At 39.1% G+C, this 15,578-nt stretch overlaps 1 protein-coding gene across 1 annotated transcript in view; it reads left to right on the plus strand.

Moving 5' to 3' along the window:
• The window catches only part of LOC140244670 (FERM, ARHGEF and pleckstrin domain-containing protein 1-like), a 112,441-nt gene extending 106,519 nt beyond the window's left edge, over positions 1-5,922 (plus strand). Inside the window, 5 exon segments of the mRNA XM_072324291.1 lie at positions 47-101; positions 1,027-1,190; positions 1,999-2,106; positions 3,660-3,811; positions 5,679-5,922. Of these exon segments, the coding sequence (XP_072180392.1) occupies positions 47-101; positions 1,027-1,190; positions 1,999-2,106; positions 3,660-3,811; positions 5,679-5,739 (540 nt within the window). The 3' untranslated portion in view covers positions 5,740-5,922.
• The last annotated feature ends 9,656 nt before the right edge of the window (positions 5,923-15,578 follow it).

Raw genomic sequence — 15,578 nt, forward strand, 5'->3', positions numbered from 1 at the left:
TCATCGTTGAAGTAACGCACACGTACATCTTCTTTCTTGACTTCAGGATATCAGGACAGCCATGGCCATGTGCCAGGATGACCAGTCGACGGATTCCATCAGTAAGTGCTTCACGCTGTCACAACGAGTGATATGCTACTATTTGTGAATAGACTGTGATTAGGTGAAGTCGTCACAATGCAACACCTATTAAGACAACACTCTTTCGGTGCATGATATGAAGTCACTTGAGGCATGCGGACCATGTTGGGGTCACTGTGAATTCCATGCCTGGAAAGATTTTCTGTCTTTTAAATTTGAGGTTGTCATCTCAAAAACTTTACGTAGAAATGTATATTCTTTTCCAATTTTCTATCATATATTAACCATTTCACCTTGATGAGTGTGGGAGACAGTGAAATGAATTTTAGTCAAATATTTGAGGTGCATTTATAGATAATTTTGCGAGTTTAATTGAAAGAAATATAAAATTTTTATATTTTGAGAATGTTGATCAAAATCCCTTTCCTGTTTGTGCTGGTAAAAATATGTTTTATTTTGAGAGGAACTGTGCCTTGACCCTTGATGCTCCGAGGCACTTGGTTAAACTTTGCAATCTTTTTCCATCAGCATTCTGTAATTCTTCCAAACATGACCTGGTTGTAAGTTATCGAGCCCACTCAGGTGCAGCAATGTGCCCCAGTCTTTCCATGGTGACCCAATAGGATTAGGGGGAGTATGTAATCTATATTCATTGACAGTTAGTTTTCAGGCATTTGTGCCAATTGGTAAAAAAAAAGCATTCCATCAGACATATCAACTTGCGTACAAAGCACAGTAAGGGTTGAAGAAAGGGAAAAATATTGTATTCTTGACCTGTTGAGGACAGTTTAATTTCACTACAACACGCACTTCCCATAGACCCCTGCCCGAGTATACTCTGGACTCGTCCTCAACGGGTTAAGAGTGTCCACGTTTGTGTACATGCTTGACGAAGCTATAGTTCACAATAACTGACCACAAATGAACATGTGCTATGTGTTACAGATACGCCAGACCAAGATTCCGCATTCGACGAGGCGGATGACGACCTCTCGTCGCCCTCGCGGTCGCTAGATCGCCAGTCACACCACCGTGCCAACACCACCGTCCACGTATGCTGGCATCGCAACACCAGCGTGAGCATGGCAGATCACGTCAGAGCAGTAGAGGTGAGACTTTCCCCTTCAAACTCCTCAGTAGATGAAAGCGAGAGACGCTCGTACAGATACTTTTAATCATCTGGAGAGGAACTGAATACTTTCTTGCTTAACTCAAATAAAGCGATGATTGCAAACACCAAAGAATGTCAGGAAAATATCTGTACTTTTCTCAACATACAGTATGTCCCCCCAAAAAAATATGATCTGATTTCAGCATTGATAACTTTCAATGATTATGATTAAACTGTCTGAATGATATTTCAGGCTCTGAAAATATAACATCTAACGTATATTTTGCCGAAAACCCCATTCAGTTTGGTTAAGTGGTCACACAGAAAAGTGTGGATCATTGTAAAGCATGCCATGGGTCAGTTTTTTTCCAAGTTTAGCACTTGGATGCTCTTGGAACTGCATATTAATGTGTGAACACAATGGACAAAACTGGCAGGGAAGGGATTTTCAACATGCTCTACTAAGATCCTCATTTCTCTTTGACCTTTGAAGCAATCAGGTGGGATTTTCTGTAAGATGTAGGTAATAAGTTATGGTTTCGTTATGGTTTCATACCCTGAAATTGTATTCAGATTGATTCACAATTTTTAAAGTTATCGTTGCTAAGTGTCTCATAATTTTTTTGGGGGACGTATGGAATTGTGTAGTTGACAGTTACATAAAGCCAGAAATGATCCACTAGAGATGTGATTTGCAAACCGTGTCAACCTCTGTGCTTCCTAGAAGTATGTCTTACATGAGGAAATGCTAATACTTTATCTTTTTTTCCACTGTCATGTTTCATTTGTCGTCCTATCGAATATAGAACCAGCTGAGCGGCTTCCTGCTGCGCAAGTTCAAGAACAGCAACGGCTGGCAGAAGCTGTGGGTGGTCTTTACAAACTTCTGCCTCTTCTTCTACAAGAGTCACCAGGTAAGGGAATGGGGGACCAACTGTCACCAGTGACACTGAATAAGAGAGACTGTTTACACCCCTCCCCCCCCCCACACACACACATACACGCTGTATAGGAAGGCCACCTGTTGATAATAACCTCTGTAAATAGATAAACTATTATCAACCGTTATACTCTTACCAAACATGCCATGCTCGTGTTCCCACGGGCATGGCAGTTGAGTGCCAGATGCATGTTTTGTCCCTGCAGTCAAGCATGCATTCCTTGTCTGTGCCCACTGGTCCTTGATGGTGTGTTTGTTGTACTTGACTATCTCCATTGCTGAAGTACTCCTGCAACATACTTGTATAATTTGTGTTTACAATTGTTGAGAATCATCTTGCCAATGATCAACCATTGTTGTTAATCTGAAGTTCCGAAATGAATCGCCGCTGAAGGATTAGCACCATGCATTGTGGCTAAAAAAAAAAATTACTTGCACTTTATGGGTTAAATTTAGTGGTAGTGGTGGTGGTGGCTCCCTCCCCTAACTTAACATAATATTATGACTTTTGAATGGTGTGATGAATCATTGCACACAGTCCTCACAACACATCGACAATAACCTACCAACGCTCAAGTTTGCTTTTACAGAATAAAACAAGAAGAAAGGGATAGACTAATATATAACTGAGACAGTGCATAGAACCCAAACCCATACTTCATTACAGCAAATCAGTACACTACTAAATGGACAGTCTGTCCAGCATGTTTTTGTACTCCTCTGTATGTTTTGGAGTAACAAATGGATTGCTTTACCAGTGAGATGGTTTTTAAATACTGAGCCCTAGGATGAGGAATCTCTGTGTTCTGCTACATAGCACTATAGGTACACTGTAGATGTTTTGTATCTGCTAAGAAACAGAAATGATGCTGAAGATGACATCTCCTCCTCTTCCTTCTCCTCCACCTCTTCATCTTCCTCCTCTTTCTCTTCCTCTTTCTCCTCCTCCCCCTGCCCCTCCTCTTCTTTCTTTTCCTTCTCCTCCTCTTCTTCCTCTTCCTCCTCCTCCTTCTCCTCCTTCTCCTCTTCCTCCTCCCTCCTCCTCCTCCTCCTCCTCCTTCTCCTCCTTCTCCTCCTTCTCCTCTTCCTCCTCCCTCCTCCTCCTCCTCCTCCTCCTCCTCCTCCTCCTTCTCCTCCTTCTCCTCCTTCTCCTCTTCCTCCTCCCTCCTCCTCCTCCTCCTCCTCCTCCTTCTCCTCCTTCTCCTCCTTCTCCTCTTCCTCCTCCCTCCTCCTCCTCCTCCTCCTCCTCCTCCTCCTTCTCCTCCTTCTCCTCTTCCTCCTCCCTCCTCCTCCTCCTCCTCCTCCTCCTCCTCCTCCTCCTTCTCCTCCTCCTCCTCTTCTCTTCCACTACCTCCACATCCTCCCTCCTCCTCCTCCTCCTTCTCCTCCTTCTCCTCTTCCTCCTCCTTCTCCTCCTTCTCCTCCTCCTCCTCCTCCTCCTCCTCCTCCTCCTCATCCTCCTCCTCCTTCTCCTCCTTCCTCCTCCTCCTCCTCCTGCTCCTGCTCCTCATTCTTCCATCCCTCCAGGATGACTACCCTCTGGCCAGCCTCCCCCTCCTGGGCTACTCCGTCATGATCCCCGCAGAGGAGGATGACATCCGCAAGGACTATGTCTTCAAGCTCCAGTTCAAGACCCACGTGTACTTCTTCCGCGCCGAGAGCGAGTACACTTTCAGCAGGTGCGTTTGTGGAAGGATGATGGTGGTAAATTGTCAGTGACAGTGGTAGCAGCCAGATATGGGCACTGGTAGCAACATTTGCTCTTGATCACTAGTGGAAAAGCAAGAGAGTATGAACCATGCATCTGAAGAAAAAAAAAAACCCACAGAAATGCCATTCTAAAAGTGTTGAAAGGGTTGTCGGAGAATGGTATTTTACCATTTAGTAACAATGACCAGAATGTTACAGTGGAATGTACCCCAAAGGAAACTAAGACAATCAGTCCAAAAATTTATGACTATTCAATGTTTTGTTACTGCAACTGCTGGATATGAAGACTACCACTGTTCATGATGTCACAGTAAGACACCATTATAAAGAAGATATAAAGAGAATTCCATGAAATATATATATATATATATATATATATTTTTTTTTTTTTTTTTATTTTTTTTTTTTTAAAGCACACATTCCTGCCACTGATTACTGACATATGTTGAGAATGATACTGCCTTCATTATGCTGGAAAAATAAAAATGCTGGTATGTTGTATTCTCGGTATAGTTTCTGTTATATATCGTTGTCCTATTGTGACATCATTCATTGTTGTAGTCTTCTTATCCAGCAATTACAGCATGTGGATTAACTGGAAACTTTGGCAATTTATAACTTTTCAATGGATTGTCTAATTTTCCTCAGTCCACATATATATTTGGGCTTCATTCCCCTTTTAACTTGTGAATCAATCCTTCAGGTTCAGGAATCTGCTTTAGTCTGAACAGTGTCTGTGGAGATTTAAGAATCTAAATAGCAAATGGGTTAGGTGCTTCCGGCACTTGATGCAATTGCGAGTTTAAGTTGTGTAGGTACATTCACAGGGATCATTAGAACTTTGTTGTAGCATGCACAGCAGTTTGTCTACACATGTTTCCTTTTGTCATGGTCATGCTTGGCTGAGCAGAAGAGAGAACTAATGAGGTGGAAACCATGGTTAGCCTTTATTCAAACATGCAGGTCGACTCTGCTGAAAGGAGGGCCATGTTAACCTCCAAATTTGCTGCGTAGGTGGATCCGTATTTGTGGTCTACTACTCTTGTACGTAATGATCTCTCTTCAGGGCACAAGTTTGCATTTTTAGGATAATTGCTTATATTATGTCAGAAGTTCAAGGGATTGTATAGTTTTGGTTGAGACCTAATTTCAGGTTTCTAACATTTTTGGGTGAGATAATGAGAAACCTCTTGTGAAATATGAAAGAGCATGTAATTCCATGAGGAATTCAACATTTATTTGATGAAAAATGGTTTTGAAATGGCTGAGATATCCAAAACAGAGCGATTCTAGTAAAGTGTGGGACCCACACTTTACTACGATCGCTTTGTTTTACTTTGTTTTTTGATGTTTCAGTCATTCCAAACCCGATTTTCATCAAATAAACTTTGAATTCCTCCTAAAATGGTATGCGCTGTACTATTTCGTAAGTGTTTTCTTGGTATCTTGCAAAAAGTTAAAAGCCCAATTCTCATCTCCACCAATACTGTACCATCCCTTTAATGTGCAAGTTGATGCTTTTGTCAGGAGTGTCTGCTTCGTTGCAATTTCTGCTTCTTTTCAAATGGTCATGAGCAGCCAGGTTTCTGGATCAGGAGTTAAAATAGCTTGAACTCATTATTTTCAATGGTAGGTTACTTGGTTGCTTGAAAGGGTTTTGGTTTTTAGTGAGGGTTGCAGTTAGATTGCAGTATGTCAATTGACATTGATACATTGATGTGTGAAAATAAATCATATGAACATTTGTCTTGATAACAGCAGCTATGTGAATAGTTGTTGACTTAGACTGAAATATGATTTTTCATTTTTCGTTTGCTCATTTTGTCACATTTGCAGGTGGATGGAGGTTCTGAAGAGCGCTACATTCAGCAGCAAGATGGAAAATGACATCATGTAGGCAGAAAACTCCCTCTCCACCGGACTCCGCCCAAGCCATTCCCCTCTCCAGTGGACTCTGGACTTCCACTGGGCCCCAAACCCCCCTTCCCACCCAGCCATTCCCCATCTAACCAGGCCCAGGGGCCCCGACCATTCCCTAATCCAAGCTAGTAAAGAATTAGAGTAATCCCCCTTCCCCCTCTTTTGTTTATTGTTCTCCTCGTCAAATCTGTCTTCTGGAGGCTGACATCGTTAGTGGGGTGATGGAGGAAAGTGTATCCAATCTCCAGGAAGTTGTGACCGCATCTTCATGAATGTCTTTATTTCTTTTTTTAAGCCCTCGCTATGACCGCTGGTAGAGCTTGCCATTTCACTGCCAAGGAGATGGAATGTAGTGCAAACAAGAAGAGTGATTATTTATTGATGGGGGAAAGCTACTCTCTTTATTGTCCCCACGTACCCCAGTTAAGAGTGTCAATGCGCCTTCGTTGCATGGCTCGACAAGTGAATTGTCTCTTTGTAACAGATGTTTTTGGAGGTTTGTTTGTTTTTTTTTGCCAAACACTGCCCTCAGTCACCCCTTTTCCTGGCAAGTCTCTTGTCACTCTACGTTGATCTTCTTCATGTCGAACAAGATCTCAAGATGAACAGAGAGTGAGAGAGGGAGACAGCAAGAAACAGTTTATGGACACACTGGAGATGTTTTGTTTGTAGGTTATTCCGACTCCTGTGATGTCCGGGGAAGGGAGTCTAGGCCGAAACGCCTGTCCAAACGTGATCAATTTTCTCACTTTGACATTTGAGAGGAAAGAGCAAAGCCAACCATCATTGTTTCTTGGTCCCGTAATCTATGTTCAGGCCATTCCTGTAGACCACGCTTTGCAACACAGTTGTGTGATATTCGAAGTTAATCGCAGCTCTTATCGTAGCCCATGAAAAAAAAAAGAAAAAAAGATAATGTGCCTACCGCTGATAACCCAAATGAAAATATTGCCGATCCTTTTAAATGGGAGCTAACTTCTTCACCGTGACTCTCACCGTAGTATCAAATGTACATCAAACCATCAGACCAAAATAAGTATTAAGCTCCACTTGAGGTTTGTGGAACACCGCTTCACGCCTCTGGTCCTGAAATGTTGGGAAGAACAACATTTGCAGACGCCATATTCCAACACATACTTATAAATCGGCTGCTGTTACAGCTTGCCTTAAACTTTGGAATATAGGACTAAAAGTTACGGTTTCCTGTGTGCACAAAATGTAAGGCTTTGTAATGTAATAACACATATTTGTTGTAACCATTTATGTGTTCAGTCATACGCACAGGTATCCATGTAGTTACAGTTGCTATCCCTCTTACATTGAACTTCGTACGCTGGTAATATGGTGCCACTGACAGTTGCGTGTACAACAGTTTTGTTTTAACAGTGGTTGTACGAATCAAATGTGTGGTCTACTGTAAACTTGAAAATACCTTGTGGTATAGAAATGGTTGCAGATTTTGCACTCTTTTGGAAGTAACATGAAAATAACAACACCCAAATAACTGAATGTTTGTGTGTGTGTGGTATGTGAACATGTACAGATTATAAACATGCAAAGTTCACTGGAAGCTAAAAAAACAAAAAAGAGATAAATTTCCCACTTATACTGTGAATGCTAACATTTGATCAAGAATCAGTTATATCTGCTTGTATTTTTGAAATGTAAAGGTATAGCTGCAAGGCTCAGGTTATAAAACAATAAAAAGATTGTAGTGTCTTACATCCTAGTACCAAAGCCAAATGCTTAAAAAAAAGCAAGACAAAACGAAAACTCAATTGCCAAAAGTCACCGACCTTTATATATGAATCCTGCCACAACACTTGCTGTTTGTCTGCAGTAGAATACTTGGGATTCTGGATTGTGATTAAATATCAGTACAGAAATCCATCTAACTTTGTAATCACAGCAATGCACACTTATACCAAAGCCTTGGAATGTGCATGTTGTACAAAGAACAAAATATATCTTTTCACTCTGTAAAAGCAAGAAGTTTCGATCTTGTTGAAGTCAGAGCAACACGCAGTCCCCAGTGGGTTTGATAATGATGCCACTGGGAGTAAAATAGTGGGGACTAATGACGTAAGTCTCATGATTTTAATCTTATATTTGTTATCCTCACAAAACTTTGGCTTGCAGGCTTGCATCTGATCGTTACTGAACATCAAGTCATCTCTCTGCTGCATTTTGAATAGTATATGACCTAAAGATCAAATGAAACCGTTGCAGAGAATTAAAAAAACAACAACAAACTTTATGGTGCCTTTTCTGTCAGCAAGCCAATTTGGAATCCAGTAACTTGTTTTACTCCCCTCAACTTCCATATCAGTATGGATTCTCTAACGCTAACCTTTGCCTGAAAATTGGCTCGATTTGGCGGCAGAGTATGTCGTGCAGTGGCCATCGTGAAGAATGTAATTTAGGCTGGAAATCTTCAGAAGTGTACAGCTGCATGACTGGAAAGAAAGAGAGAAAGCGAAAGATAGAGAGAGAAATAAAAGTGTTCACAAGGGTTGTCGAGTTAGATGATTTATGGTAAGAACGGTAGTTGGAAACATCTGGTGGTCCTTGGATAATGCTAAAATTTCTCAGTTTGGATTGTGAGCATGGGACTGGCTGCAGGTACTGCCCAATGTTGGAGCAATCATGTCTACTTTTGAAGGGATTTGTTCTTCTTTTCTTTTCTAAAAGAAAAAAAAATGATTGATACATAAGAGAGAGAGAAGAGAAGTTTTATTGTTCTGATTGTTCAGACACTGCCAAATGTATCAAATAATTTCTGAGTGATCTGGGAAGATTTCAAGGGAAGCCCGCAAGCTGCACATTTGTGCATCGAGCGATGATATGCCGGTGATCTGCCCTTTAAGGACGGAAGAAGTGAACAGAAGTAGATTGTGGCAGCTGAATACAGGCAGGTCAAGTTGAAGAGTTTGGATGAGTTTTGACATGGTCAACAGATGTGATGATATTTAACTGTACAAAGGAACAAATAAAAGAGTGTTAATTGCAGACAAAAGCAACAGAAAAACACTACCATATATTTTCACAATGCAAAGCGGAGATTTTTGTTATTTTTCATTGTGTAATCATGGAGAGATATTGAAATTTTTTGTTTCTTTTCTCTCTTTTTTTTTTTTGGGGGGGGGGGCCTTTATGATAATGCTGTTGTATCATTTTGTATCATACATCAAGTGTATATAACATTTTTAGAGAGGAAAAAAAAAAAATCAGAATTTTGTAAGAGCAAGACAAGAATTCATTGGTTACTTTCAAGAAAAGTATCACAGTGTACTGAAGTTTGTTTCCAAGACCAATTGCCTAAAGAGTACAGTGGATTCTTTTTTTTCCTACTTTGTACAGGCAAAATTTATTTTGTTTTTATTAGAGTGTCGTTTATCTTCTCTTCATTTTTTTTTTTTATTAAAACTGATGACAACTTTGTGTGTATACTTATCATGTGATATCCCTTACAAGGGAATACAAGTGTAGATCCAAGTTGAAGCATGTATTATGTTTGATTAATTTATTATTCAAGTCTACTATATGTGTGTTTATATTTCATTGATTACATTTGAAGGTAGTTACTGGACCTTCTCCATTATTTGTTGTTCAGTATTCCCCCCACCCATATTTTTGTTACATTTTTCCACTTTTTTTTTCTATGTTTAGTCAATATTCAAATGCCAATTTATATTACCAAAAACAAGAAAGGATGTTTGCAGGAGTGGCAAAAGGCTGTGTACATTTTTCTTCCGCCCAGTTTTGTTTGGGTTGGATGTGTTTCTATGCACATCCAAATATATTCACTGCGCTTGATTTTTTTGTTTTGTTTTGTTTTGTCTTCAGATTTGAATATAGTTATGCATAGAAACGGACACAGTGTGTCCGCTTCATATACTGAACCTGCCTTTATGAAATCCGATGTATTCCAGAATTACTGCTACAACGGAGGGATATGGCGATTATCTGAAAATTGGGCTTCATCTTTGTGTACTCTTACGCTTACCATCTTACATTTTCTTGCGATACTATGAAACACAAGTAGCAAACAAAGTTGCACAAAAATAGCTTTGAAATTAGCGTAGTTTGTGTATGAATTTGTACTTTTATTTTCTTTCTTTCTTTTAATTATTATCAGCATCATACCTAAATCATAGCCTGCCCATGTTGGGTCTTCATAAGAGTACGTTTCCCTCGCCATTCTTCTTGCAGCTTCAAAAGGAGAGAGAGAGAAAAAAAAAAAGGTTACAGCTGTGGGCAATAGCTGGTGGTGCGCAGTGAACCCCCTAGCCTGTTGAAATCCCAGCCAGGCCTGTACAGAGTCAGTTCAGATATCGAGAGTCTGGCGGTGAATGGCTTAACTTCCTCCACATGTTTGTCTGTGTGAGTGTGCGTCCGTGCGAGAGCATTTTTGTGTCAAGACTGTCGTAGTCCCACCCACTGTTGTCAAGCTGTGCAGGCGAATTTAAAACACAGATTGTCTGGGACAGCTTTTGCCATTTTTTGTTTGATATTTTTCTTTTGTCATGTTGTAGTATGCTACTGAGGCATAAGTTATATCTCCCCCCTGATTTTTTTTTTTAGTCTTTGTTGTTGCTTGTGTCGGCCTCCAGTGCTTTATAAGGCAGTATACCAATGAACTTTTTTTGCAAAGTACAATAAATATGACATAACTGTGAGCAGACAGAGAGAGAGGAGGGGGGGGGGGGGTGGGGAAAAGAAGGTGTGTGAAAGTGAGAGAGAGAGAGAGACAGAGAGAAAATGATTAAAAGAACAATTGTGGTCTTCCAAATTTTTTCGGCTTAGTGGTAAAACCAAAAATGCGAAGAAAGAAAAAAGAATTGACAAATAGAGTTGCAGTGATAATATACAGACCTTGTTCAAAGATGGAATATTCTTTGCTCGTTCTGTTTGTGAATTTACTGTGTGATGGTAGTTTGGCATATAACTGAATATTGTTTAAATTTTTAATGTGAAAAGGTGTTTTTGTTGTTTTTCTAGGGCAGTGTACTTGAATTATGTTTCCCTTTAATAGTTGATGGGATAAAGAAAACCAAGTTTGAGCTGAAATCTAGTGTATGACTCCTTGAAAGCATCAAGTTGCTCCTTGCCTCCTCAGATTGGCGGGATTATTTGTTCAATATTTCATCATTTAAAACTTTTTTATCGTAAAGAATCTGTAGGGCTTTGTTGAAGATCATGTCTTGTGTATAATGGATGTGCACCAAAGCCCATTCCTTTTACAGCCCTATCTTGTGCTTAAAGTTCAGTGTCTGGTTGTTGTTGTTGGGTTGTTTTTTTTTTTTTTTGGGGGGGGGGGGTGTGGGGGAGGGGATTTGCACATCCCACTAAAATTTCAGTAGATGGAACATTCACTGGTGATTTGTTCTACCCCTGAGGAATTGATTAAGGCTTGTGTGATTAGTGTGGATGTACTTTGATATTACGGTTGTTATTTGATGAGACAGGTAATCTTCATGTATGGTAAATGTTAATATTAAGGGACATATCAAACATTTTTACATGTGTTTTTTTTTTCTCTCCTTGAAACTGTTGCAAATGCTGAACAGTTATATGATGCTGAAAGATCTTGATATGTGTTATCAACCTTTAGTTGTGAGTCCTTGATTCCATCCTGCAATGTTAGAATTTATTCTTTGATCAAGTGGTTGTGACAGTTTACAACAATGCCTTGTGAGTACAAATTGTGGTCAGCTGTGCCGCCCCCCCCCCCTCCCCCACCTATATCATGTGATAAGAATTGTGATGTTTAGACCAATGGGGAATGTGTTGTGCTTTTGTGTTTCTCAAGTGTGCATACGTAATACTGACCTTTTACTGTACTGCCGTTTGTGTACAAACCAGTAGAAATTGTCAATGAGGTTGGGTGGATCGTCAGGCAATCCGTAATGAGACGGTAAAGATCTCATATTTCCCCTTTGCTCTCTGTCACCCTTTCCATTAAACAATGCTGCACACTGACACTGGTCTGACGGTCCCTGACCAGTAAAAATCACTGTTGGACCAGTAACTTTTTTCAGTAATGAACCAGTAAACAATGGAAAAACTGGGTACCTGCTGGTCCGACCTGTCTGTCAAACCAGTAGAAATAATGGGTTAGTGTGCAGCCCTGCATTAAAACATGTAGCTTACTATGAAATCTTCTGTAAAACCATTGAATGAAAATGCTATAATTATTATTATTATCATTATTGATATCATTATTATTGTTATCACTCATATGATAATGATTCTACTATGAACAATTGTAGCATTAATAGCGTTGTCACATGTTTTTGTATTGCGTTAGTGTAAGTGCACTGGCGTTCATAAAGTATGTCTCAGGCAGGTACTGAGAATGGTGTTATAGCTTCTCTTTCTATTTCTTTTTTTCTTTTCTTTTTTAACTTAGTGTGTCTCTAAGTTAGATACTTCAGTAAATTCCCTCAGAACACTACAAAAAAAAGTGGTGTTGATGAAGATGTTTTGTTGTGTCCGTCAGTAGGAACACAAGCAGTCTTGATGGTTGTAGTGATTAAATGTTTGGGTTTTCATTTCTTTTTTTTTTTTTTTGTAGTTTGTATCCTCTCTCGCGCTCTCTCTGACGAGTCTTTCAATAAATTGTTTTCCCGTTTCATTCAGAGTAGAGAGACCCAATATTTTGTCTTTTTTTAAAATCTCTCCACCCCCTGCTTTCTTGCTCACTAGGGTCACTGTATCCGATTTTTGTAAAGTTGACTATGCTGCCATTCTGTTGTAATTTAAAATGGAACAAATTGAAGATAGAGACAAAGAAAAAAAAGAACAAGAGATGTTAAAGAGCAGTTTTGCTCAGCAAAGTGCTTATTGATATGTGATTTGTTTGTTTGTTCGTTTGTTTTTTAAACTTGAAGCATGCTGGGACTCTCAGCAAGTGTTTTTCTGTGTTGAATTATCTGGTGGCACGCGTACTTAAAAATTATTCATTTTCTTACAGAACGGAATGGTTGTATTCAGTGAGCTTGAAAGAAACGACAACAAGAAAAACACATTTTGCTGTTGGTATTTTGGCGAGATAGAAAAAATTAGGGTGTTGATGTTCAACTTCTGTTAGAAAAGCTCATGATTCTGTGTTCTTTTTTTGTTTTTGGTTCTTTTTTTTTTTCTTTTTTTCTTTTGGTATGTAGACAAAGTCTATTACCCCCACCCCTTTCCTCTCATTCTCCTGCAATGCCAACAAGGTATTATCTGCTCTGGTTTCTCTGTTTAATAAGTGTGAAAAATAATTTTTCTTTGGTACTCATGTTTGCAAACACAATGTCATCATAAATGTCAAATTCCCTAAATTCTGGCACTTTTTTTTATAGAATTATTTCCCTCTCTGCATTCCCATTACATCTTGTCATAAATGTAATTTGACCACTGCATGCCATTGAAAGTAGCAGTTAAAGCACTGTTTTGGTAGTACATGCCTTAATTCCTGTTCAATTTTATAACTTTTGTCTTTTTTTCCCCTTCTTTATTAGTAAGGCATAATTATAACTTGCATGTTTGCTGTAGTAGTGTAACACGATGGTTAACTGCGTAGACTAAGAACTAAGTGGACGTGTTGTATCTAGAGCCCTTTGTGTGGTTTGACCAAGCAACAATGATTGCTTGCATGTGCAAAGCAAACACATATGTAATTTTGCACTCCGCGCTGTTTTGTATTGATCAGTGGGAGATGGGTGGGATAGGCGAGAATGCGTCTGTTCAGATCTTTGTCTGTTTTCCTCTTTTTGTTACTTTTTGTTTTTTTAAATGCAGGGTGTCAGGAAAAGACAGCCGATGTAGTATATGCCTTGCCATCTCATTATCATGTACAGGATTCATCTTATACTCTTTCATAATAACTTGTTTTAATAATAACTATTGTTATTCAACACAGCATGGTTATGAGTAGCAGTTTAATGAAGAAAAGAGAGAATAAAAGAGAAGCGACTTGGTGAAGACTACTGATGTGATATATGCATTGTATAAAACAAAACAAAAAACGATTGTCTATCTTCTGCACGAGTTGTGGTCAGGTGAATTATACATTGATTGGTATTTGACAATTTTACTGTAGAAATAAAAACAAAAAGTAAGTTTCAAAATGAGACATTTTGTCGACGTGTTATTGTCTGCAGATCAAAGTTTATTTTGCCGTGATGTGATGTGTGTGCGTATATAGAAGTATGTGTGTGTGTGTGTGTGTGTGTGTGTGCGTGTCTCTGTGTGTTGAGAGTGACGACAAAGGGGTTAAGAAAACAGGAGACAACTCGTCTGTGTCTCTAAAAATCTAGAATCATTGTAATAACGAGATTGAAAAAAAAAAAGAGAATAGCAATCATGAAAGATGACACCGCTGATGCCAACGCAGATAAATTCACTGCTCGTGCTAAATCGTGCGCATCGTAACAACATTTTGTATAAAGTGCAATGTAAACACTTGACGACGATAAGACATGAAATTCACAAGAACTGATGGGTGAGACATAGTAAAGTCAACATTTACATCTCAACATCACTTAGAGGATCTAAATATTTTTATTTCTATCTCTCTCTCTCTCTCTCTTACACACACACACACACACACACACACACACCCTCACGCACTCACGCAAGCACACACCGATTCAGAATGTATAATACTGTATATATATGCCTCAGGCAATATTGATCAGATGAATAGATATATCGTGTATGTGTATATATCATATATACACACATATGCACAATATATGTATGCATATATATGTATATATATATATATATATATATATATATATATATATATATATATATATATATATATATATATATATATATATATTGTATGGATAGAAAGAAAAAGAGAGAGAGAGAGAGAGAACTCAGAATGTGAAGAGAACAGAAGAAGAAAAAAGAAAATGACAAAAGAGAAGTTACATAGACTTGCATTTTCAAACCTGTTTTTGTTTTGTTATGAGCAGCATCGTAGCCGAAAACTGGTAGGATCGAGGTCAAAGATCGAGCTAATGAATAGCGGAGGTGGCGACCAAATAGTCGCATTGTGTGTTATTAATCTTCCATGGGCATTATTGCGACAAACAGAGGGAGGGGAAAAAAAGGGAGAGCAAAACAATAATGTGCGAGGATTACTCGGCAACGCATTCCCTAATGCAACCATGCATAGTTAAATGATGAAATGCACAATCTGAATCACCGTGAACAAATACAACAAAACGCAGCTGGCTCGATAAATACTGCTGCCGGAAAAATCATTGCCCTGAGGCTGCTTTTATAGCTTACGGGCCCGTGGATGCACTACTCCTGTTTTCCTATTGTATGAAATTATTCATTCTGATTCCACAACAGTTGCATGTCATTGACAACGTGGCTGTCATTTGAGCTCATCGTTCGTGTAATGAGCGTGATAATAATTATACGACCAACTATTCGCGATGAATTTTGGTGCGACTTTGGATTGGCCAACGTCACCGCCGAGCTGTGGACAGCCTGCCGCATAGTAGGTTTGTGGTTGAGGGAGTGGCAGTCTGGGTTTCTTTTTTGCCTTGTTTTTTAAAGATGAAGTTTCATCTGTAGAAAGCTGCATGCTACTATTCATTGTATGTTTACTGATTGGCGTGACCACTGAATTATGATATGATAATAATTCTGTATTTGAATACAGGCGTTCATAATACTTGACAAAGATGTGCTAAGGTGAATCTGTCTTGATAATCAAAGTCAGAGATAATGGCAATTGTGTAAGAAAGATTTCTTTATGCCCATGAGTTTTTTTTTTGTTTTTTTTTATCTTGGCTATTAATTAAC

Source organism: Diadema setosum, chromosome 21, assembly GCF_964275005.1.
Source record: "Diadema setosum chromosome 21, eeDiaSeto1, whole genome shotgun sequence".
NCBI lineage: Eukaryota > Metazoa > Echinodermata > Echinoidea > Diadematoida > Diadematidae > Diadema > Diadema setosum.